General features: G+C 38.1%; 1 protein-coding gene across 1 annotated transcript; it reads left to right on the top strand.

The window, feature by feature from the left end:
- Window positions 1-6552: 6552 nt before the first annotated feature.
- On the top strand, window positions 6553-7801 carry CCDC54 (coiled-coil domain containing 54). Its single transcript, XM_039244991.1, has one exon. It carries the CDS (start codon window positions 6758-6760, stop codon window positions 7742-7744), a length of 987 nt encoding a protein of 328 aa, XP_039100922.1. The 5' UTR covers window positions 6553-6757; the 3' UTR covers window positions 7745-7801.
- The last annotated feature ends 19407 nt before the right edge of the window (window positions 7802-27208 follow it).

The following is a 27208-nucleotide window of genomic DNA, read 5'->3' as shown; positions in this document are numbered from 1 at the left end:
TCTTCTTCTTCTTTTCTTAATTGTTTTAAATGTTTATTTGAGAGACAGACAGACAGGCAGAGTGAGAGTGGGGGAGGGGCAAAGAGAGAGGGAGATATAGGATCCAAAACAGGCTCCAGGCTCTGAGCTGTCAGCACAGAGCCCGACATGGGGCTCGAACTCACACACCATGAGATCATGACCTGAGTTGAAGTTGGACGCTTAACTGACTGAGCAACCCAGGCGTCCCTTGTGTCCTTCTTACCCAAATGCTTTATCTGCATGGTGAACAGGCTACTGAATGGTGAACAACACAGGTGGCGTGGCCTCTTGATTGAATGAGTGAAAGAAAGGTAGAGTAAGAGATTGAGAGGGAGAGTAGAGCTAAAACTTAAAATTCTTAACCATTTCCTACTGTCATTTGAAAATAGGAGAGTGAAAAGGAGGTGGTCATAGAGGGGGAGGAAAAGGACTTACAAGTATTGAGCACTTTTATCCTCAAAACCATTCTATGAAATAGGTACTGTTATTATCCAATTGTACATGCTTGTGAAAGGTTGGTAACTTGACTAAAAGTACAGAACTAGTAAATAGGACAGCCTTGAAATCTAACCTTTCTGGCCCCAAATACCATTCCTGCAAAAGCCTGTCCCCTGGAGGACATTTTTCCTCTGTAGGAGCCTGCCACTTGGCTCCAGTGTACCAGTTATTTTACTCCTAAATGTCTCGGTATCTCTGGGAGGAAGCCCCCAAAAAAGGAGTCAGCTCATTTCCCATTTTCATTCACTTTTTGCCTGCTCTCATAACTTCATCCAAATCAATAGGTTTATATCCTCTCTACCACAGCTTTTTGCTGTTCAACAAGCCCCCAGTAGTCTGGAGGCTCTTTTCATTAACGTTAATAAGTAAGTAATTAGAAACCCAAATAGATTTCTGTTTGTATCAAATCTACTAATTTGTTTTATAAAATAATCAGTATGTATAAATATTTTTGGTTGAAAATGTTAGTTTATTGTTCTTTATTATAATTGTTCTACTATTACTACAATAAGTCAGGAAAAGCCTGTAATTTGTTCATTTTTACTTACTTGAATTAGAGATAGTTCAATTTCTAAAGCCTTTATAAATTTCTGCTTCAATCAGCTTTGATAATAAAATAACCAAACAAATAAAAATGTAATCAAAATGGCTTCTATAACTATATAGTACAATTTTTCTTTAAAACAGGAAATATCCATCTCTTTCTGAGTTGACAAATAAGTATTTTTATCATGATTATGTGACAGCAGAGGTTCTAGATCTAGAATCAAAATGTAAGGATTTAAAATCTGACTTTACCCATTTTTTAGCAGAAAGGAAAATTACTTGATTTCTCTGAACTTCAGTTAAATAAATTAATATATAAAACAGTGTCTGGTATGCACCCAATAAGACTTGGCTGTTATTAACCCAGAGGGAGTATTTGCCACAAGCAATCCTTCTAAATTTAATTGGGAATTCTTGTAAAGTAAGAATACCTAACCTACAAATTTCCTCCAAATGTAATGAAATTTTAATACTAAATTTAACAATGAAGATGACATAACAATATACTCTGGAGATATTTAATTAAACATTCTTTGTTTCAATCTTGAATCTTTCTTTTAGTATTCTGAGCCCAGTTTTTTTTTTTTTCTTTCCAGTCTCAAATATTTTCATTGGCCTTTTTAAAGCTTCATAGGCACTAAGCATGGTGTCTAAATGGCCTTGGCCAAGGTAAATAGGACAGGTTTCAATGCTACCTTTTCGGGCTCCAAATACCATTTCTGTGACAGTCTGCCTCCAGGAGAACATTTTTTTTTTTCCTCAGCAAGAGTGTAGAAGTTTCTAAAAGTTTTAGTAAGGTTACTAAACAGGGATTCACAGATAAGACAGTAAAGCAACACCCCAGATATCACATGATGAACCAAAATTCTTAAATTACTTTTGCCTGAATTCAGAGTTTACAGCAAAATCAAGGTCAAAGCTGGTCTTGCAATTAGGCAAAGATAGGAGAAAGAGTGATTTAGTAAGGGGGTTAGAACTGATACTGACTCAAGAAGGAATATCCTCTTTAGTAGAATGGGACTGTATCATAAGGGAAATGGTTGTCACATCATTTTAATTCCAAAACTTTTATTCCTATTTGACCAAAGAATAAAATGAAGTTATTACCTCAATATATAAAACAGACAAAATGTTTATTCTTTCAAAGGGTTTGGATTTCAAGTACCGTTATTTAGAAAAATATATAAAGAGAAATGTATATTGCATTCCAGGCCTATATCAAGAAATTAGAAAAAGCACAAGTGCAAAATCTAACAGCACACCTAAAGGAACTAGAGGGAGAGCAACAAAAGCACCCCAAACCCAGTAGAAGAAAAGAAATAATAAAAATCAGAGCAGAAACAAACAATATAGAAACCAAACAAACAGTTGAACAGATCAATGAAACCAAGAGTTGGTTTTTTGAAAAAATAAACAAAATTGACAAACCTCTGGCCAAGCTTCTCAAAAGAAAAGAGAGAGCACTGAAATAGACAAAATCATGAATGAAAATGGACTTATTACAACCAATACCTCAGAAATACAAGCAATTATCAGTGAATACTATGAAAAATTATATGCCAACAAATTGGATGACTTAGAAGAAATGGACAAATTCCTAAAGACACATGCACTACCAAAATTCACATGGGAAGAGATAGGAAATCTGAACAGACCCATAACGAGTGAAGAAATCGAATCAGTTATCAAAAATCTCCCAACAAATAAGAGTCCTGGGCCAGATGGCTTCCCTGGGGAATTCTTCCCGACATTTAAAACAGAGTTAATACCCATTCTTCTCAAGCTATTCCAAAAGATAGAAATCGAACAAAAGCTTCCGGACTCATTTTACTAAGCTAGCATCACTTTGATTCCCAAGCCAGACAGAGACACAGCAAAAAAGAGAACTACAGGCCAATATCCTTGATGAATACAGATTCAAAAATCCTCAACAAGATACTCGCAAATCGAATCCAACAGCACATAAAAAGAATTAACCATCAAGATCAAGTGGGATTCATTAAAGGTCTGGTTCAATATTCGCAAATCAATCAATGTGATACATCACATCAACAAAAGTAAAGATAAAAACCATATGATCCTGTTGATAAATGCAGAAAAAGCATTCGACAAAATACAGCATCCCTTCTTAATAAAGACCTTCGAGAAACTCAGGATAGAAGGAACTTACGTAAACATCATAAAAGCCATCTAAGAGAAGCCCTCAGCTAACATCATCCTCAACGGGGAACAACTGAGAGCTTTCCCCCTGAGATCGGGAACACGACAGGGATGTCCACTCTCACCACTGTTGTTTAACATAGTGCTGGAAGTCCTACCATCAGCCATCAGACAACAAAGGGAAATAAAAGGCATCAGAATTGGCAAAGAAGAAGTCAAACTTTCACTTTTCACAGACAACATGATATTCTACATAGAAAATCCGACAGACTCCACCAGAAGCCTACTAGAACCGATCCATGAATTCAGCAAAGTTGCAGGGCACAAAATCAACATAGAGAAATCGGTTGCATTTTTATACACCAATAATGAAGCAACAGAAAGAGACATCAAGAAACTGATCCCATTCACAATTGCACAAAAAAAAAAAAAAAACGAGAAAATACCTGGAATAAACCTAACCAAAGATACAAGAGATCTGTATGATGACAACTATAGAAAACTTATGAAGGAAATTGAAGAAGACACAAAGAAATGGAAAAACATCCCATGCTCATGGATTGGAAGAATAAATATAGTTAAAATGTCATTACTACCCAAAGCAATCTACACATTCAATGCAATCCCAATCAAAATTGCACCAGCATTCTTCTCAAAAGTAGAACAAACTATCCTAAAATTTATATGGAACCACAAAAGACCCCGAATAGCCAAAGTAATACTGAAGAAGAAAACCAAAACGGGAGGCATCACCATCCCAGACTTTAGCCTCTACTACAAAGCTGTCATCATCAAGACAGTATGGTATTGGCACAAAAACAGACACATTACTAATGGAACAGAATAGAGGACTCAGAATTGGACCCACAAATGTACAGACAACTAATCTGTGACAAAGCGGGAAAGAGTATCCAGTGGAAAAAAGAAAGCCTCTTTAACAGATGGTGCTGGGACAACTGGACAGCAACCTGCAGAAGAATGAAACTAGATCATTTTCTCACACCATACACAAAAATAAACTCAAAATGGATAAAGGACCTGAATGTGAGATGGGAATCTATCAAAACCCTAGAGGAGAAAGCAGGAAACAACCTCCTTGACTTCAACCGCAGCAATTTCTTACTTGACACATCCCCAAAGGCAAAGGAATCAAGAGCAAAAATGAACTAGTGGGACCTCATCAAGATTAAAAAGCTTCAGCACGTAAAGGAAACAATTCATAAAACTAATAGGCAAGTGATGGAATGGGAAAAGATGGTTGCAAATGACATATCAGATAAAGGGTTAGTATCCAAAATCTACAAGGAACTCACCAAATTTCACACCCTAAAAACAAACAATCCAGTGAAAAAATGGGCAGAAGATATGAACACTTCTCCAAAGAGGACATCCACATGGCCAACAGACACATGAAACAATGCTCAGCATCCCTCCTCATCAGGAAAATACAAATCAAAATCACACTGAGATACACCGGTCACAGAGGCTAACTAGGTAAATCAGAGGCCTCTAGATGCTGGCGAGGATGTGGAGAAAAGGGCAGCTTCCTACACTGTTGGTAGGAATGTAAACTGGTGCAGCCCCTCTGGAAAACAGTGTGGAGGTTCCTCAAAAAATTAACAATAGAACTCCCCTATGACCCAGCAATAGCACTGCTAGGATTTTACCCAAGGGTTACAGGAGTGCTGATGCATAGGGGCACATGTACCCCAATGTTCATAGCAGCACTCTCAACAATAGCCAAAATATGGAAAGAGCCTAAGTGTCCATCAACTGACAAATGGATTAAAAAGATGTGGTTTATCTATACAATGGAATACTACATGGCAATGAGAAAGAATGAAATCTGGCCATGTGTAGCAACATGGATGGACCTTGAGGGTGTTATGCTGAGCGAAATAAGTTAGGCATAGAAGGACAGATACCATATGTTTGCACATATAGGTGGATTAGGAGGAACTTAACAGAGGACCATGGGGGAGAAGAAGGGGAAAAATAGTTGGGGAGAGGGAGGGAGGCAAACCATCAGAGACTCTTGAATGCTGAAAACAAACTGAGGGCTGATGGGGGTGGGGGAGAGGGGAAGGGCAGTAATGGACATGAAGGAGGGCACTTGTTGGGATGACCACTGGGTGTTATATGGAATACAACTTGACAATAAACTATTTTAAAAAAAGAGAAATGTATAATGTTATCTTAAAATTCTAAGATAGGGGTTCTCAAAGTGAGGCATACAATGGACTGACCATGAAGACAAAATTATTTCAAAAATAATATTAAGGCACTTTTGCCTTTTTCAGTGTGTTGTTGACATTTGCATGTTGCAAATCGCATTGCGAAAGCAATGGTGTGTAAAACTGTCAGTGCCTTAGCACAAACCAAAGCAGCATTCCTAACAACAAAATTAGTCACCATTTGGAAGATCTGGATAATTCAGTGAGTCATTATGGTATTACACTTACATCCAAAATGGAAGATAGGCCAATGAATTTTATTTTTTTTTTATATCTTTATTTCATTTTGAGAGACAGAGACAGAGAGCTAGCAGGGGAGGGGGCAGAGAGAGAGGGAGACACAGAATCTAAAGCAGGCTCCAGGCTCTGAGCTATCAGCACAGAGCCCGACATGGTGCTCAAACCCACGGACTGTGAGATCATGACCTGAGCCCAAGTCGGACACTTAACCGACTGAGCCACGCAGGTTCCCCTCGGCCAATGAACTTTAATGTAACAGTATTGCTATACACATGGCAACTAACTTCTAAACAAATATCATTTATCAAATTTTGGCAGAGAAGCGAAGAATAAAATCTTCAATTATTTGAAAAGGCTATTAAAATACTTTCTCTTTTTCACTTACATATCTCTCTGAGGACATCTTCTCTTAATATCCTTCAACCAAAACAACATATCACAGTAGAAATAATGCAGAAGCAGATATGAGAATCTAGGTGTCTTCCATTAACCCAGCAATTTAAACCATTTGCAAATATGTAAACAATGACGCCCACGTTTTTTCTTTTGGAAAATATAACCACTTTTCAGTAAAAAGTTATCATTTGTTTTAAGATGTAATGAGTTTAACTGCTTTTATATTTTAATAAATTGATATCTTAAGACTTTCTTAATTTTAATTTCCAAGATGGAATATCATTTGACATAAACTACATAAAAAGGTATTCCTCCAATCTTATACATGAAAAGTGTCCTGTGACCGAAACTTTTGAGAATCACTGTCCTATGGAGAAATGTATTCTAAGGCAGTAACCACTGTGACATCAGCACCAGGTCAATGATCACCAAATGAAGGATTCCATGCAGTTGAGCATTACTTCACAGAACTCTCCAGTTGGACAGCCCCATAAGAAGCTAACCACCTAAGAGTGCCTACTATTATCCTTGATGTTCTCCATAAGGCTTTCTATGTTGTTACCAGGAAAAGCATCCAACAAATAGTAAGAAAAAGACCATTTCATCCTGATACTGTGTCTTTGATTGTGGTCAGTTTTCCTCGTCTTGTTTTATTATTAAAGATGTACAAACTTCAAGCCAAAAGGTTAAAAGCTGCTGCTGGGCAGATGTGGACTTCAAACCTCTCCAAGATCCGACAGTCTCTTAAAAATGTTTACCATAAATGTAAGAACCAGCACCCAGATTCAACTAGACATCCAACTATGACTTCCTATGATTGTGGTAAAGATGACATGAGTACTAATGAAGAAATGAATCTTACAGTAATGTTCCAAGATATTAAAACTGCCCAAATTGAACTCCTCAGCCAAATGACTGACATTGGCAGTGTGGTATCCAAAATCCAGGAAAAGATTGACTTTTATCAAAAGCAGATGGAGGTACTGGAAACCAGAATGAATCTTAAGGAAGACAAACAATGCACAGTAACTAAGGATATCTTCTCTATGAAGAAAGACATTGATGCTTTAAAGAAGAAGATAACAGAACTGGAAAACCAGAATTCGTGCTCCAGCATACATTGTTTAGAAGTTCTGGAAGGAGAAAGGGATAAAGAGACCATAGAACAACTTCACAAACTCATACAACCAGAAACTTTAAAGAACACATTGGCTTCTACAGATGACATAATCTCTTCAGCAGCACCAGAAAAAGTGCCCAGTTATCCTGAGCCCCCTGATCATCTTGAGGAGAATATAATTTCCCCCAAAACTAAAACTCTTGAAAAAAGTGACCATCAAAATGCATTAAGAAATTTTAGAAGTGCGAAGTCAAATATTTATATTTACCCAGATGTCAGTACATGGATCAAGCTAACTTCTGTCCATGGAGAAAAGTGGAGATTTTTCCTCAAAGCTACTGAGTTAGAGGAATTCATCCAGGGCCTTCTTTCCAAGCCAACCATCCCTCCTGAGCAACCACAACTCATAACCCAGAGATATTGTCCCTTCACCAGGCCTATTGCGAGTTTGACAGCATTCTTTCTCTCTATTTTCAACTATATTTACTGTCTTTTTGGTTCCTCAAAAGAGGAAGTAACTCGACTATAATTTTCTGCTTTGTTTGGCACAAAATAAATGTACCTGGTTGTTCCAAGCATTGACGCATCTTTGTGGTGGTTGTGAATTCTTTGGCAGTTTGTTTACTGTAGGCTCACTGTCTATGAAGTTTTTATGTGCCTCAGGTAAAATATATCATCCCATTGAACAATTGTGATGCATTTTTGGTCAGTGTTCTCGTTTTCTCAAAGGCAAGCCATGAGGACTGACCAGTGCCGATGTTATAGATAATTGGAAGGAAAGACTAAAGAGGTCAAGGGAATGAGCAGTACATTTGGTCGCCCCTACATCAGTTTTCTATGTCCTCCTTTCTTAGTGGCCTTTGTAGATAAGATCTGCAATACCAGAGATAGACTCCACTAATGAAATTTTAAGCAGCATACAATGAAAAAGATACCCACTATCAAATCTATTAAAAATAAAGGGCACTGAAAGAACAAGTCACTGCCAGGAAAATATTCATTGTAAAAATGGGATTTTTTTTTTTCTTTCAGTTTCAGCTTTCTCTCCATCAAACAAAGAGGAATGCTACTGGGTATATTTTACATTTTCATGAAGTGAGACAAATACCATGTCTTGTAGATTTGATACAGAGGAAAAGAGAACCACTAAAGAGGCATGTGTGAACCAAGAAAAATCTCAACACTATGCTACCACAAATTCTTATATGACAAGGTCTTTTTTTTTTTTTTGTATGAGTCATATATTACATATCCAGGGCTACGCTTCATTTTTAGATATAATAGGTTATTGCCATCATGATGTAATTTTTCTAAATATCATGCAGATTAGCTGGAAAAAAAAATGCTTCCCTCACCACTTAACTCAGTAAATGAAATCTATCAATAGAAAGTCCTGTGCCGTTACACTACAAATATTCTTGGTAAGTGTGCTACTTTAAATTATTCTCAGTTAATAACTTGAAAGCAGGGCTCTGGCAGTTGATTAAGAACAGCCCAGTTTCAAATGAGGAAAAAGAAGCTAAGGTGGGTAGAGAGGAAACTAAGGGAGAAAGAGGAAAGAAGACAGTACTGTCTGTCTGATGCCAGCCTAGTAGTAATTATATATTATAACTTCTTTCACTTCCAAATGCATTTTATTTGATATTTCTTTACTAATTTACAATAAGATATGTACACAAACTAACTTTTAAAATCTGTCATTGTGGGGCACCTGGGTGGCTCATTCGGTTAAGCATTTGACTTTGGCTCAGGTCATGATCTCAAGGTTAATGAGTTCAAGCCCTGCATCGGGCTCTGTGCTGACAGCTTCAAGCCAGCTTGTGATTCTTTCTCCCCCTTTTTCTGCCACTCCTCTGCTCATGTGCTAGCTCTCTCTCTCTCTCTCAAAATAAATAAACTTAAAAAATATGTCAGTGTATAATGTGCTGCACAGATGATAGTCATATACCTACTCAGAGCAAGACTGTATATGAAGTGGTTTGTTTTAAATGAGAGAGCTGTGCTAATATGGTAAAGCATCACTCCAGTAAGGCCACTAGCAATCTCTATGTATTTCTTCACCATGAGAGATATTTGCAAGGACAGCCGGAGTTCTAGTTCGGCAAGTTGGGTGTGACCCTCACATCAGAGAGTAACAAGGGAAGATAGGCTGTGACTAAGATAAATGACATAACAACTGGCTTCCAGGGGAGTAAAAAGTGACTCAGCTTCTGTTTGCCTGGGTCATCCGGGCTTCGGTATTAATGCATGTTTTCATCTTCCCTCCCCTTATATGCCCCCTAGCACTTGCTTAATGGTTCTAGAGAGGCAAAGAATTAGGGAAACAGCAGAGACCTGGAACTGGAAGAGCTTAGCTCTGAACAAATTCTACACTTAACAACTTCTATTATTTCATCTCAGCTAGCTTTGTTTTGTCATGTGTTAAAAGGAAATCATATTAGGGGCGCCTAGGTGGCTTAGTCGGTTAAGCGTCTGACTTTCGCTTAGGTCATGATCTCGCAGTTCGTGGGTTCGAGCCCCGCGTCGGGCTCTGTGCTGACTGCCAGCTCGGAGCCTGGAGCCTGTTTCAGAGTCTGTGTCTCCCTCTCTCTCTGACCCTCCCCTGCTCACGCTGTCTCTCTCTCTCTCTCCTAGAAAAAAATAAAAATATTTAAAAAAAAAAGGAAATCATATTAATTTAGCCAATAAATCTTCAGAGTTTGTTAAGGGCAAGGGATCATGGAGGATAAAAGAAAAAGTAGACATTCCCAGTACTATAGACACATAACATCAAATGGGGCAAATAAAATGTGCACATGCACAACTAAGGTACAAGAGGTAGGGATGGAGAAAAGCAAACGTGCTTCTGGTATTTGAGAGGAAAGAGCGTTGAAGAGCCTTGCGGTACAGAGCTTAGGTGAGGAGGAGGTGGTGAGGGCAGTAGGGAACGTGGGAAACAAGAGCCACCAAGCATGTTATAAATGTAAAGCACAGATACCTATTTCAACCATTTTACGGATCTCATTGTTCTCTTCAGGGATTCCTTACCGTATTCATTTTAACCTTCTAGGTTGTCGTTGTTGTTGTTTTGGGGTTTTGTTTGTTTGTTTGTTTTTACCAACAGAAGAATGTTACAGGAGCAGAAAGGGAGAGGGCTACTACATGATTTTCCCATGGTCTCAAATTTTCCCCAAAGATGAGTATCATGTGACCTGTTAGTTCACAAAACTTCCCAGTACGGAAGGGGAGAATTGTGCTTTTGAGTCAATTATTTATTATCATCACCTACATGAGGCATCTATGAATCATTAAAATTATAACTCAACTTGCAACTATATGTGAGCAAATTTTCCCCAGTGCTTGCTTTAAAATTAACTTGCTTCTCAGCCAACTCATCTCCATCCCACTTGACTCAGAGGAAATGATGTCTCTTTTGTCCACATTTCCTTTCCAGTGGTTTTCAGGCTCCCCATCATTATCCTTCTTCATCCCTCCATCTTAACCCCCCCCCCCCCCCCACCACCACCACCAGTCCTTTGAACTCAACTTACAAAAGTATGTGCTTGGCTTGTGCTGTGTTCTCCTGTCTGGCTGATGTCTCAACATCCTCTTTGAAGGAAAGACCCACCCTCCCTGTCCATAACTACTCCTCTCCCATTCTCTCCACGGTTGATATGATCAGGTCTTCCGCACCAGTGCACTCTCTACTGGTCCTCTCCCCATCATTCTGGCAAATCCCTCTGCCACTACTCATTCCCTTGAAAGTCTGATGATTCACTTTAATGGTTCTCCAATCAAAGGACTCCTAACCCAGCCTCTCCTGGGACCTACTGAGCATTGATTTCAAGTGACTTATCTTCGCCACGTGGGTGTCTACAGCAGTCACAAACTCTTTACTCTTAAAATTAGCCTTAATAACCCTTCTTATGATTCAAACTTATGTCTCTGCCAAGATCATATCACACGTTATCCATATCCGCAAAGTGAGAATTACTCTCATCTTTTTCTCCCTCGTTTGATGTATTAGTCATCAAATATTTTCCTGTTTATCTTCTAACTCTTCATGGAATCCATCCTCTGTCTCTGTCCCCAGTTCTACTGTTTTGGTTCAAGCTTTAATTTTACCTCATTATAAATGAAAAGTGTTCCTGCTTGGTTACTCCTGCCTCCAGAAGGTCCATAATCCAATTTTAAAAGGGTGATTTTTTTTAACAGTTCTACAACCTTTCCATTGTTCTTCATATCAAGATGAATAAAATCCAAATTTCTTAGCAGAGCGCACACAACCCTTTCCATCCTACATTTTTATCTTTGGAAAGTAGTGTTCCATAGTGGTAAAGTGCAATGGCTTTAATATCAAACTGATCTTATTCAAGAGCTGGCCCTACATTTACTAGCTCTACGACTTTGGAATTAAACTAAAATTTATATTCCCAAAACCGTAGTGTCCCTATTCCTCAAATAAGAATAACAGTCATGGATCCCTGCCAGGAATAATGAAGATTGCTATGTGAAGCTCTTAGCAATCTAATTGATGTAGAGTAAGTGTGAAATTAATTGTATTAGTATTACTTCTTAATCTCCATTTTCCCTTAATAACTTTACATGCAAACCACTACGCAGCCACATTAAATGTCTTGCAGACCTTTTCAAATCTTGTACCTTTGTCCTTGCTGCTCCTGCTGCCTTGGATGCCCTTCTTTTATCTAGCTAATAAAAAATGGTTTGTCACTTGAGTCTCAATTAAAATATTTTTTTTTCTCTAAGATACCTTCTCTGACCCTTATCCTGTACCTCAGACTCTTGAGGCTGACTTAGAGACTCCCTCAACGACCCCCACCTGTGTTGCTATTGGTTTTATATCAATGGGGGGGGAGGGGATGAGAATAGTATTTATTTCTACCATATTGTCCTTTTGTGTTCACATGTCTGTCTCCCTCACAAAACTTTGAGCTGTTTATGATAGAGATAGAAACTTACCTGCTTATTGAAGAAGGAGAAGAAGAAGAAAAAAAGAAACTTACCTGTTTATCTTGAACACCAAAATCAGTTTTACTGGTAAGTTCTCAGTAAATGTGTTAGAATGGAAAAGAAGAAGAAGAAGAAGAAGAAGAAGACGACGACGACGACGACAGAGAAGAAAACACCATTCTGCTCTACCGAAAAAGTGGGTATAAATATAACTAGATGAATGTTTATAATGTATGTCACATGTGAAACCATTGTGCATTCATCAAAACGTCTCAAATGATTGTTACTATTAAATTAGATAATATTTAATAGAAAGGAAGTACTCAATAGTAAAAGCATCAAGGGCATTCAAAGAAGAATAGATCTTGGAACAGCTGTTTTACTGAGCATGTATTATGTAACAAGCACTGTGCTAGGAGCATGTATACAATGGTGAACTTCATTAACTGTGATTTTAGCAAATTCCTTAAGAGTTGTTCCTCAGTTTTCTCAACTCTAAACTGAGAACAATTTATCTCTTAGGGCTGTTGTATTGATTAAATGAGAGCATACGTATAACCTCCTCAGAACAGTGCTTGACTCAGTGGGTACTTAACAAATGGTAGTCATTTCCTTCCTTCGCTAGGCTGTAAGTTAAAAGGGGCCACAGACCCTGCCTCAAGGAGTGCACATTCAAGACTTTTATTAGCCATAAAAGACTTCAGACAAATAATGAACCAAGTGACGGGCTAAACACAAAGGCTGCAAACCAACCCTTGACTCCCTTATCCAAAGATAGTGTGATAAGAATAAGACAGGGTGTGAAGCTCTCCTCCTGTCTGGGCATTCAACCAATATTCCATCATCTGTAACAGCCGTTAGCCAACCTTTAATTGCACACTATAAAAATAAGCATCAGAGAAAAATATTTGAAGGAAAAGGGAGAGACTCAGTTTAAGATAAATAATTTAGTTCAGTTTGGAAAACTTGCTTGCATGGACAGACACTAAGAGTATTCTGTTCTTTCAAAAACAACATTCACCAACATTTACTGAAATCAGACTCAATGCCAGGAACTAGTTGAGCTAGACATAAAGAAATAGAGATGAAAAAGACACCAATCCTATCCTGAAGAAACATACTTTCCAGTGGTGTTCTCTTCAGCTGCCAATTATTTTGGCCTGTTGCTTAGATTTGGAATAGAAAACATAACAAGGCACAGAAAAAGGGTGACCATCCCATTCCATGGGTGGGTTCATCAAATGGGATGGTCAACCATTTTCTGCACTCGATTATGTTTTAGCTCTAAGGAATCAGCGCAAGCTTCCAGGAACAGCTCTCAACAGGACTCTCCCAATTTTTTCTTTAGTTATGGGCCCCCTCCTATTTTTTTTTTAATGTTTATTTATTTTTGAGAGAGAGTGTGCAAGCAGGGGAGGGCAGAGAGTGAGATACAGAATCTGAAGCAGGCTCCAGGCTCTGAGATGTCAGCTCAGAGCCCAAAGCTGGGCCCGAAATCACAAACTGTGAGATCATGACCTAAGCCCAAGTCCGACGTTCAACTGCTCAACGACTGAGCCAGCCAGTCACCCCTCCCTCCTACTTTTAGATACTCCGCCTCTTCCCAACTCTTATTGAGGACAGGAAAAGAAATGCATGAAAATGCACCCAGGTGATAGCCTGATTCTAATGATATATTCTTTCTGCCAGTCTCTTCAGAAAGGGTGTTCCCACGAGATAGTGTCCTGATGGAAGGTGGCACACATTTTTTGGATATTAGAAAATCGAAATGTGGTGACCACTCTTAGTTATAGTGACCCTCAGTCAACTTATATTTGCCACCTATAAAGATAATAATTGTTTGATGTACAGTTTGTAATTGGATCACAGCCATCAGTGACATAGTTATTTGTTGTTATAGCAATATTAACAAAATTATTCCTATGACAGTCTAATTAGAGGAGCACCATTGGAAACTCAGCTGGCATTCTCAATATGCTATCTAAGAGGTATGATCAGAAGACAAATCAGGGCTGACTTAATGAAGGTTCTGATCAGAGGCTGGTCTAAAATCAGTAAGTTATTGAAGGAGACAAAGAGGAACTGATGACTGGTGAATTCAAGCAGGTCATTAGAGGACAACAAAGAGCAATAGAATTTACTAGATTCAATCTTGTGGCAGCTGATAACAATCAAAGCTTCCTTATCTCTCAGCAGTAAGATCCTAAAGTCATAAAAGGTTAGCTATTGAAGCACTAATGTATAGAATTATTGAATCATATTGTGTAGTTGAAATTAACATAACACTGTACATTAATTATACTTCAATTAAAATATTAGCTATAAAAAGAAACCTAAAGATTACCTAGTTCAGTGATATTCAAGTGGGATACCCCCAAGGGGCTTTTAAAAATCTCCTTGTAAAGGGGCACTTGGGTGGTTCAGTCAGCTGAGCATCTGACTCTTGATTTCAGCTCATGTCATGATCCCAGGGTCATGGGATCAACCCCTACATTGGGCTTTCACTGACTGTATGGAGCCTGCTTGGGATTCTCTCTCTCTCTCTCTCTCTCTCTCTCTCTCTCTCTCTGCCACTCCCCCATTCATGAGTGCTCTCCCTCAAAGTAAACAAACTTAAAAATATATATATTCTATTTCTCTCTGCCCCTCTACCCCTTTCTCTAAAATAACAACAACAACAACAACAACAATAATAATAAATAAAATATCCTGGAAGATTTTTGCCAATTATTTCCTACCAGTATCACACACATCCATGGTTTAGGGGACATAACCTTACCCCTAACCCATTTAAGAATCCTAACTATAAGGAACAGCATAATGCAGGGACCAAGAACAAACATCTAGATATTAGATAGGCCTGTTTAATGTGGGCTCTATCACTCATTAGGTATATGACCTTGCTAAGTTTCTTAAATTCTGTGAGTGAACTTTTTTGTCTCTAAATTGGGGATAATAATAGAATATAATGCAAAATTATGTGCAGAGGATAAAATGAGGAAAAGCACTTAGCTCAGCATCTGGCATATAGTAAGCACTCAATAAATGTCCCATATAACTTGTGATGGTTAATTTTATGTCAGTATGACTGGGCCAAGAGATGCCCAGATAGCTGGTAAAACATTATTGCTGGGTGTGTTGGTGAGAATGTTTCCAGAATAGATTAGCATTTGAACCACTAGACTGAGTAAAGAAGCTCACCCTCCCCAATTCAGTGGGCATCATCCTATCTGCTGGGGAATGAACAGAACAAGAAGGTGGAGTAAGAGTGAATTTACACTTTCTTGAGCAAGGGCATCCATCCAGACATTAGCACCCCTAGTTTTCGGGCCTTTGGACTTAGACCAGGACTTACACCTGGTACAGCCTCTCTGTTCTTAGGCCTTCAGACTCAGACTAGGACTCACACCACTGGCTCCCTCAGCTCTCAGGGCTTTAGATTCGGAGTGGACCTACACCTCCAGCTTTTCTGGACCTCCAGCTTGAAGATGGCAGTTCATAGGACTCAGCCTACTGTATGAGCCAATTCCTCATAATGAATCTGTTTCTATATATTTGTATCTATCTTGTTGGTTCTGTTTCTCTGCAGAAACCTGACTAATATATAACTCTGAATGGGCAGCTAGACAGTGGTTGAGGGAGAAAAAGACTGAGAACCAGAAAGTTAGTTCAACTCATTGAGGATGAACTTGAGATCTAGACCCAGAAGTGAGTTACCCAAAGTTACCAAGCTTATCCCCAGTCTGGACCAGATCCTAGGGCTCCAAACACTGAGCCTGGTACTCTTTAGATTAATTGAATTCTAGTAGCTGAAGGAATAGCAAGATGTAGCAGGAAATGCACTGGCCTAGTGGTCAAAGGCCCCTTTACTGAGTCTCTCACTATCTGTGTGGTATTCCTAATGTTCCTCAAAGTAGATCAAAGATAAGAAATCTGCCGCTATGGTTACACAACCAAAGTCCATATCCCATTTTCTTTGAAACTTTGACCTTTCTCACACCAGAGTTTGCCATGTTGGTCTTCTGTTATGTGAGCATTTCATCAGGGATCAGGTATGTAAATATTATATGGTACTATGTGCATATATTTACACATATATACATACTTATGTGTATATATAGTCTCAAATATGTATCAAGTATACATATACATCTATATCAAATATATATGTATGGATAAACCTTTGGATTAATTTCCTTAGCTATTGTCAGTGATATTGTTCTGATTACTATAATTATAGCTAAAAAATAGTTGTAACAATATTGAGCAAGTGTGTGTGGTCACACACACACAAACACTTCAAGGAGAAGCTTTAGATGGTACTTCTAAATGCTAAAGCATTTTAAAAAGATGAGGAGTTGTGGGGCACCTGGATGGCTCCGTTGGTTAAAGTGTCTGGTTCTTGGTTTCTGCTCAGGTCATATCTCACAGTTTTGTGAATCTGAACCCGCATCAGGCTCTGCACTGGCAGCATGGGGCCGGTTTGGGATTCTCTCTCTCTCTCTCTCTCTCTCTCTGTCCCTCCTCAACTTGTGCTGTCTCTGTCTCTCTCAAAGTAAACAAATAAAAACTTAAAAAAAGATGTTGAAGACCTGTGAATACTGTTTAAGTAGCTTGTATGTTAAAGTTTGTTATATGTTTAACAGGAAACTTGTATTAATACACTTAACATAAAACCCAGTGAATCAATCTTAGCTTGTGTTCCTTCTCATCATCTTCTTTAGAACATTGGAGTGCTCTCTTTCCATGTCTCTTTCTGTATTTTTGATAAAGTGTTATTTTTTCCACCCATGGGTTTCTCCCCCCTTTTTGCCTCTGTCTCTCTCCATCTGTTTCTATGTCTCTCCCTCTTTTTCCCATTCATCTCAGTCTCTCTCAGGATGAGGTGGCAGTCCATGTTGTCACACATAGATTCACTTGCCAACCAAGGTCATGTGGACTTACCGGTCTCTCGTCTTTTCTCCTACTTGGTTTCAGCCAATGAACATTCCTGCTGACTTTTCCCTATTCCCCCTAATTCCCCATGTTTGTATCCCTGGCATATTAGACAGGGTTCTTCAGCAACAGAGCCAGTGAAATTTATTTATTTATTTATTCTAATAGTTAATATTTATATAATACAAGTATATAGTATATAATATAAATTATATAAACATTTAATTGTATATATAACTTATATAAAGCACTTATATATGTATTACATGCATAAATATATTGCATATATTATAAATATATAAATATTTTACATATATTATGTATAAACATAAATTATATATTATATGTAAATATATAATTGTATATAATATGTAATAAAATATTAAGAGTATATAAATACATATAAAGAGATTCATCATACGGTATTGGCTCACATGATAACAGAAGCTGAGAAATATCACAATCTGCTGTCTGCAAACTGGAGACCCAAGGAAGTCAGTGATGTACTGTGAAAGCCTGAGAGCCAGAGAGCCAATGGTATAGACAGCATGAAGGCTGAGAACCAGGAACACCAAGGCCAGGAAGAGACTGAATTCAAGCTTCATCCACCTTTTTGTTTGGTTTGGGCCCTCAACGCCTTAGATAATGCTCACTCACATGGAAAAGGCCGTCTGCTTTACTTAGTTCAACTCAAATGTTTATCTCTTTGGAACATATCCTTCCAGACACACCCAGGAAGAATTTAACCATCTGAGCATCCTGTGGGCCAGTCAGGCCACCAATAAAGCTAATGAGTACACCCGGTTTCCTGCTCCAACGTCCCCTCACGATTGCCTCCTGCTGCACCCATTCCCAAAACTTCTCTCCTCAGGTCCTGATCATGCCAGTGACCTTCTTTTCCCTTATGGCTGTCCTTTTTGTGTGACTGCGTGAATGTCCATATCTGATCCTGGACTGTAGCTCCACTCTGATTACTTTCTGTAGGGTAGGTCCCTAAACACTTTCCCAAATACTCACTACTTCCTCTATTTTTGGTCAATCTTCTTAAGTTACTCTCCTCACGTATCTTTCATTTTTTACTCCTTCATTTTCCCCCTACAGGACTAATCATAATATAGAATACAATTTTATTATAGAATTTATTGTGTATAATAAAGACAACTGAATGTTCCTTAGTCTGAATTTCAAATATAGGTGAGTGGAATAAGTTACACTTTAGCTACGAAAATAGTATTAACTGTAGGGTTTTTTTTTTTTTTTACTTATTATTTTCCTACTTTATTTGAGAAAAGAATTCTCTATGCTGAGAAATATATGAAAAGGGGTCTTAATCTAATTTTCTTCTCTTTATATTCTCTAATAGTCTGGTCACTTTATAGCTTGAACAAATTAATCTTTTTAATTTCTAAGGAGATGTAGAAGGTATTTTGTTTTTTGGGGGGAGGGTTTGGTTCACTATAAGTGGATTTTAGAATAATCCAGTCTTGCAGAAACACTGATCATAATTCTGTCATCTGCAACAATAAAAAATAAAGTCAAGAATGACATGGACAAAATAATTATACAAAAATTTCTAAAGTTTAGAAATTTCTGAATTTCAGACAAGATAGCTCACATAGCTCCTCCTTTTGTCTGTCTTTTTAAAAATCCATACATTTTGAACTTTCACAATTGTAAAATGTATTCCAATATATTTTTATTTATGGGAGTACTAAATAACTGAACCACTTAAAGCAGACAGAAAAAACCGGACAGATTCAATTCACTATGACTCATCTAAACAGACTGAAGAGCTAGGCATTCTAAGATTGATTTCTCTTTACTTTATTAAAACAAGCCAGCTCATAGATAAATGGAATTTTTAATCAGGAGTGAAATTTCCCTAGCCAACTCTTCTAGTCTCTTGTTAACTCAATGTGCAGAATATTTGGTAAAGCCAGAAAGACATGCGTGGGCATGTTGAGGCTCGGCTACAGCAGACCCCTCTCCCCAGTGTGTTCTCCTGCAGTCTCCACAGGGTTAAGAACCCCAGTTTAGCAAAGCCCTGAATCAAATCTCCACCCTAAACTCCTCAGTTATGAGTGTTTCCTTAAATAGTCCCATTCCCAGGACATACATGGAAAAAGAAAATTAAGAAGATATGTCTGTGAAAATTCACCATTTATAACTGTCAAAGCAGCCCCAACTCCATTCAAATAAATCCCAAATTGAGCAAAACGGCAGCAAATTCCTACTACTATCATCTTGGGTTTATCCCATCATGAATATAAATTATCTGTTTATTCATAAATTAATTTAAGTCATTGAGTGCCTATATACTAGGCAACGCACTAAGTACTTGGTTATATGCTGGTGGGTAAACAGATATGATATATCCTGAGGCTTCCAGGAAACGGTTTAGAAGCCCACAGAGCTTTTTTATTCCAGATGATTCCTCTTCTCACTTTTGCAGATATCAACCTGCTTTCAATCTCTTTGGAGTCATTGCTATGTGATAACTCTTGCCTCCTGCTTTGGCGCTGGCCATGGCCTATCACTCCTACCAACACAGGCTTCAGCACTTTCATTTCTCCTTGAGAGTTACCTTCTCCTGGAATGCCTTCTTGGCTTCCCATTGTTCCCAACAGGAACAAGGTTGATTGGGATACCCCAAAGCCATGCTCTAATTTCTTTTACCATGATGCCCCCAACTATATTTCTGTGTCTCTCTTTATACAAATCTATACTTTTTCAGCTTCCTTGTTATCCCTGGCCTCAGATTAAGCAGAGATCTGCTGGAAGGGATTCTGGGGAAGCTTTCTTTCTTGATAAAAAGAGACACATGCAACTGGTAAGCACTTCCACATTTCTCCTTCTTCTTGCTTTAAAAGCAGAAATAATGACTAGGACTTCACCACTTAAATTATTAACATGAGGAAAGACTGAGAGAATCATGGAGATGCTAGTCCTGGCATTACTGAGACACTAAAGAAAACCCACCAGCGACTGTATACCATGACTTCTTATTGTATGAAATAAACCCCTGTTGTTGGAGCCACTGTAGTTGAATATTTTTGTTACTCGCAGCTGCAATTCTTACTGACATAGTGTCATTGCCTCTATCCCAGCCAAAACTGCCTCTGCATCTTTGGGGCTTAATGAATCTTTCCATTCCTGTGCTGTCCACAAACAGGAGTGAAAAACTACCCCCAAGGTGTTATCAATCCTGATGAAGTCTACCAGCACATCAGGACTCTCATGATTATTTGGTGCCCATCAACTTTTATTTTGGTTGTATGTCTGAAGTTGTGGAACCGGGTGTGAAATGTGCAATCTGTATGTACTCAGATCTCCATGCCAGTGGAATGACAAGAGATGCCAACTCACTTCAACTAAGATTTGGGCACCTTATCTCTCAAACATTCCCCTGGTAGGAAGGCATCCACAAATGCCCTCCTCCATCTTAATCTCCAAATAACATGGATATTAATTTTAAGCTCTGGAAATATATGTGTCAATGACCTGAGATCACTAAGATTGTTCCTTCTAGAGAATTTAAGTCATATTTCATTCTAGAAGAGAGTCATATTTAAATATTCTAAACTTCACACTCATTATCTCTTTCTCTCCTCCTGTTACTAAGTAGAAAGCACTTTCTATCATAGAAAATCTCTTGATCTGTGCTGTGAATCCCATGTCCTCCCACTTTCTCAGGAATTTCCCCCTCTGGATTATATCCATGGCTTCTTACCTAACTCCAAACTCCCCTTCTTTATTGGGCCTCTTCTATAATCATTTAAACCTACCATTGTCTCTCCTATTCTAAAAAACAAAACCTAGTTTTACTACGCTACACATATTCAACTAAAATTGTATCTATTCTATCAGCTACAAGATATGTAGCTATAGCTTCAGTTTCTACTTCCTCCTGCTATTGACTTCTCAGTCTGCTTTCTGTTCTTATCACCCAAATCCTAGCATTAAGTCACCACTGACCTGTATGTTGCTGTATCAGTGAAAATGTTCATATCTATCCTATTTGAACCTCCTGCTTCCTTTGTGCATAGTTTTCTACTGTTCCCTCTAGCAACTGTTTCTTTCCTTGCCTTCCATCCTTCCATGTCCCTACACTTGACTCACTTTTGTTCTATTGTCAGGCTGCCGTTCTGACTTTTCCTTCTCTACTCAACCTTTTTGTGTAGACCTTCCTTAGGTCTCAGCCTTGGGCCCTCTTCAGTTCTCAGCTAGAATGATCTCATCTACTCCTGTGAAACACCATCTATAAGACATGGTTTCAAAATCATGTCTCCAGTCCAGACTGCTCTTCTGAGTTACAGATTCATACATCCAAATGTTTAGAATATCTCCATTTGGGACACTTGAATATATTATAAGCATCTCAAATACAACATTCCCTAAAATAAACTTATCATTTACAACCACTTTGCCCAAAACAATGTTTCTCCTCTAGTGTTCCCTATCATGGTGAATGGTACCCACATCCTCTCAGAAGCTCTAGCCAGAGCCTAGGAGCCTTAACACATTCTTCTTCTTTAGAGAGTCACTGCCACCACCACTCCCCCAGATCAGTCACAAATCCAGTTGACTCTGCTTTCTGAAATCCATCTGCATTCCAATTTAAGCCACCATTATCTCTCCCTGGGCTACTCATATTAACCTCTAACTAGTTTCCTCTAACTCACTTTTCCTTGCCCCAACCCCAGTTTTCATATGGCAGTGAGAGTAATCATTTAAAATGTAATTCTGATCAAATCACTTATCTGTTAAAATCACTTCATGGCATCCCAGTACTGAGTATTAAATCCAAAAATCTCTTTGTTATTTCCTGAACAAACAAGTTCTTTTTTGCCTAAAGACATTATATATGCCTCTGCCAGAAATTCTGTTTCCTCCAGACTACACACAGCTAGCTATTACTCCTTCAGGTATGAGTTTAATTACTATTTTCTGAAGGAACTCTCTCCTTAAGTGAAGAATAATGTCAGAGTCCCTATTTACTTTCATACCATCTTGTGATTTTTAAAAGTATGACTTATATAAAGAGTACACTTACCATGATGAGCACTGAGTAATGTATAGAATTGTTCAATCACTATATTTTAAACCTGAAACTAGTATAACACTATATGTTAACTCTACTGGAATTAAAATAAAAAACTAAAAGAAAAGAAAGGCAAGAGCTCCTCTATCTTAGCAAATCAAACTTGGTAATCAAAAACATCAACAAACATACATTTTTAGAGATATGGAGAAAGCTACCAGATGAAAGGGGGAAAAAATAGGACTTGTAACTAAATCTTACTTGTCTGATTATCTAGTAAGTAGATACTAACTAGATGAGATAAGTTCCATGAGAGTAGAGACTGGATATAATTTGCTCCCTAATGCTTTCTCTATGTCAAGCAGAGGGGAATAGTGGGTGCTTAATAAGATTTGTTGGATACAGGGAGGCATGGGTGGCTCAGTCAGTTAAGCATCTGACTATAGCTCAGGTCATGATCTCATGGTTAATGAGTTGAGCCCTGCATCAGGCTCTGAGCTCACAGTGTGGAGCCCGGTTGGGATTCTCTCTCCCTCTCTCTCTCTCTGCCCCTCCCCTATGCACGCATGTATGCACATTCTCTTATTCTCTCAAAAATAAATAAACATTTTTTTAAAAAAGATTTGTTGAACATATAAGCTAAGTTTTATACAGTTCTGGCTTTAAGACCTATATTGACTTCCTGTTCTATTCACAGACATGAATGATTTTAATTATGACTAAATACTTATGTTTTAATTATGTCATATTCCATTATGATAATTATTTAATTATGACATATTTACATGCCCAGAGTATGTAATTATAAAAAAGGATATATTTCTGTAAACTAAAAGAAGTTCTGGATTTTTCTAGGAAGTTTATTTTAGGTATAGGATTTTATTGTTCTTGAAGACTACTGGCCAGACAATTGTGTATTTTTAAAATGAATCTTTAAATAGTAACAAAATAATCAACTAATTCAGTAAAACTGGTATCTGGAGCCCATCAAGGTTCAAAATAAATTAGAATGACATTTTCTTGAGACATTTTTAAAGTTGAATGAAATTTTAATTCCAAACCTAGAGCTGTAAGATTAAGTAAGAAAAGAAACTGAAGAGTGACACTCCAAAAGTTTCCTCTGGCAGCATTCTAATATAAGGACTTAAAGGCCAGTCTGTGTCCCTGAGGTCCATTGATTAATATGTGTAGGAATAGAATAATTAACATGGAATGTGAGCACAGTTTCTGTAGGAATAGAATAATTAACATGGAATGAGAGACTACAGGAGCAAACCTTTGCCAACGAGGAAAAAGACTGTTGAGGATTTGAATTCTGAGAAAGTCCAAATCCTCAAGGGCTCTTATCTATGACATAAGCATATTCTGGCAGACAGAAGAGAGAGAAAGAAGTAATTGAGGCAGTTTTCTAAACCTTGGCACTGCTGACATCTTGCACTGGGTCAATTCTTTGTTGTAAGGGGCTGTCCTGTGCATTAGAGGATGTTTAGCAGCATGCTTGGTCTCTACCCAATGGACACTACTAGTGCTCCCCATCACCAACAGCTACACTCAAAAATGCCCCTAGATATTGTCAAATGTTTCTGGAGAGTCAGGATTGCCCCTGACTGAAAACCACTGAATTAGATAAAATCAAAGGGGTTTGTTAATTGAAAAAAAGTACAAATAGACACAAGTTTTCTATCATTCACCAGCATATTGATTCACACATTCATTTGTTCATTGGACAAGACACAGTAATAGATACCAAATCCCAGAAAGGAATAGAGCACAGTTTCTGTTAAGAACTGATGGTCTACTAAAAGACAAAGAGGCCATTGTTTAGAATGTAGCATGTATTTGAAGTTATGTGAGATGTAGGTTTTAATGCATAAACAAAATTACCCAAGAAAGGTCCCAATTGTGTTTGAAATGCATACTGCACATGGTTACAGTGGATGTAGGAAATTAGCATTCAGCATCCAATTCTACTTCACAGAGTGCCCTCCTGAACCGCAATTGGAGAGCCCAGAATCACTTGCTGCCAGGTTTCCAGCTGTAGAGTGGCTCAGTCCTTTAGTCCTTTACATGATACCGAATCCACAAGATCCCACTTTTTGTTGCTTAGTGCTCAGAGGCACAATCCTGGAAACTTTGGGTTTCCCCCAGCAGTGTCCCACGGTCCATCGCAAGCTCATAGGGGGTGCAGAGGTAGGTGTAGTTGGGGATAGTGTGGTTTCTGGATCCCAAGGGGCAGCTATGACACTGTGTTCTTGACTTCAGAAGGTTGGTAGTAGACTCCACTTTCCTACTCTGAGAGAGGCAGCAACTTTCCTGGCAGGCCAGGTAGCAGTACTATTCCAGAACTTTTTCTGAAAGAATTCAGCCATAAGTCTCTAGCTATCTGATGAATATGCATGGGTCTTATTTCTTGAATTATAGTTCATCCTGCTTAAAATACCTAGAATGAATTCTGTTTGTTTTTTTTTTTCTAAATTGAGCTCTACAACTCTATACAACAAACTGTAATAGCTCAGTGAATCTATCACACAGTGTGATCACACCCCCCCAGTATGGAAATAGATCATAGATTCCTCAGTTAAGCACCAGATGAAGAATTTGGCTTCCATTTAGGGGCCATGCTGCATGAAAAACATGTTTGCCTTTGTTTGTGTGTTGTTGAATTGATACAAGTAAAAATATAAGATTGCACTGTAAATGCAGTGCCAGAGATAAGCACAGGATGCAATATGGAAATGGTACACAGTCAGGAAGGTTTTCTAGAGAAGTGATGTCTGAAGTGAGTCATGAACTAAAAGTAAGAGTGTGTGAGGGAAGCTGCCTTTGAGGGTAAGGAAAAGGACAAAGCAAGCCACCAGAGGATGTTCAATAGGTATGAACCACTTCCAGATCTGGAAATTGTTCAGGGTGGCTAGAATGTACAGTAACAGGTCAAGAGTAATGAGAGATCCACTGAAGGCAGAGAAAAGATCGTGAAGTAGGGGGAGCAATATTACCTCACATTTTTTTTGAGTCCTAGAGGACACTGATTCTAAGATACACCATCTATTTTATAAGAGCTTTGAAGGGGAAATGGACACCTACACTAAATGTATTCATTTATTTTAAAACCAACTAAAAATATCACTCATTTATCAATCTAAACTCTCTCTTTTCAATACCTAAATCAGAATTTGCATCTAAATCTTCTTGACAATATTTCCCTATAAGAGTCTAGAGGGTCTGGCTATCCTTCTAAATCACTTTCTGTCATTTGGTGGTTGGTTATATTTAGCCTTTCACCGGTGCCTGTGGTCTTGACTTTTTTTTAAGATTGACAGTACATTCCAAGCCATATCAAATTATATTAAGATTTCCTCCTCTGCATTTCCTATTTGGTTAGATTCAGAGTTTTGTTTTTTCCATTATTTAACTACATAGTATTATAAGTCAAATAGCTTCTTTTAGAAGTTAGCCAGAAACTTTTAACAGGTTGATATTCTGTAAACAAATAAAGGTCCTATGTGAAAACAAACTAACCGCACTAACTTCTTACTGCTTTGCAAAGCCTATGATTTGTTACAGGAGTTTGGCAAGTTTGGCACTCTGATTCCATTGCTTAGTGTACAATAGGCAATCTTCTATATAATGAATTTATTTTCATTTCACTGCTGCATCATAAAGATATCTTTTTGCAGACATCCTATGCAAAGAATTAGAGATACAAAACTAAGATTAAATTCAACCATTTGTTATCAATGCCAAAAAAAAAAAAAAAAAAAGCTGAACTAGAAGAATAACAGGATGAAGAGATTCCATGATGCATGGCTTTGTTCACACAAGCTCAAGAAATGACAACTCTCACACTTCTACAGCTCTCTCCTCTACCTGGAAACTTGTAAGACATTTTAACAGAGTTTTATTGTTTTCAGAAAAGGTAAAAGAGAAGAAAAAAACTTTGTATGTACATACATATGTATGTATATATACATACACATATGTATGTATATATACATACATACACAAACATACATATATACATATATGTAAAAGAGAAGAAAAAACTTTATATATACATATATGTGTGTGTGTGCATATATATATATATATCAGGTATACTGGACCTGGACAAGTCCAGTGTGGGCCCCTGGCATATAACAGAAAACTTTCCTTCACACCACATGATATGGGGTGTGAGTAATGTCGAGCAAAGGAGATGATTTGAGGTGAGAAGTGAGAGCAAAAAAAGAGGAAAAGAAAATAGAAGTCTCTGCTTTGGTAGAAGAGATGATTTTATCCAAAAAAACCCCTAAACCAAACCAAAACAAAACCCAAAAACATAAAACAAAAACCAGAAGGCAGATGACTCACTATCATACTTGAGAGACACTCAGATATGCAAATAATATATGGTTCCTTTAATTTCTAAAACATGCTTAATCTTCTTTTTGAATTGCCATCTTGCTAAATAGCTGCAGCATTTTAAAGTTGTTCATTTATACTATTTTGATTTTTCTGTTTTATACTATCTCCATTCATTTAAAGTGTCCAATGTACCAGGACTTCATTTCCCTCTTCAACCCATTTAAAAAATTTCCTTTGCAGGGCACCTGGGTAACTCAGTTGGTTAAGCAACCAGCTCCTGGTTTCAGCTCAGGTCATGATCTCACCATTTGTGAGAATATAGAATATGGGAAGGTGTGTGGCTGGTTATAATCTCCAGCCAGCAGGGGCAGAAATGTCCTGATCCTTACTCTACTCTCTGCTTCCACTCCACAGCAAGATCCTTTACCAACACTTGAGCATATGCCTTACTGACACTTGAAGATGATGTTGAGACATTACTGTAGCTCATGAGCTGATCTGTATTGTGATAAAGGTTCAATAGCCCTCCCTGGATCACTCAAGTCCCAGTTCTGCCCACTCTAGAGTTATAGATCACACACACACACACACACACACACACACACACACACACACACACACGTCTGGCTCTACACCCCCTGCAGCCCTTGTCTCAAGCCACTTCACTCCCTCTCTCATAGCAACACTTCCTTCACACTGGCAAGCTCTCCATCCAGTCTCTCA

This window comes from Hyaena hyaena, unplaced genomic scaffold (assembly GCF_003009895.1).
Source record: "Hyaena hyaena isolate Hyena2069 unplaced genomic scaffold, ASM300989v1 scaffold_251, whole genome shotgun sequence".
NCBI lineage: Eukaryota > Metazoa > Chordata > Mammalia > Carnivora > Hyaenidae > Hyaena > Hyaena hyaena.
Note: the sequence above shows the minus strand (reverse complement) of the source record. Positions and strands in the feature narration are given on the sequence as shown.

Excerpts from the sequence above, each read along its gene's own strand:
- CCDC54 (XM_039244991.1), top strand. The coding sequence starts at position 6,758 with ATGTACAAACTTCAAGCCAAAAGGTTAAAAGCTGCTGCTGGGCAGATG.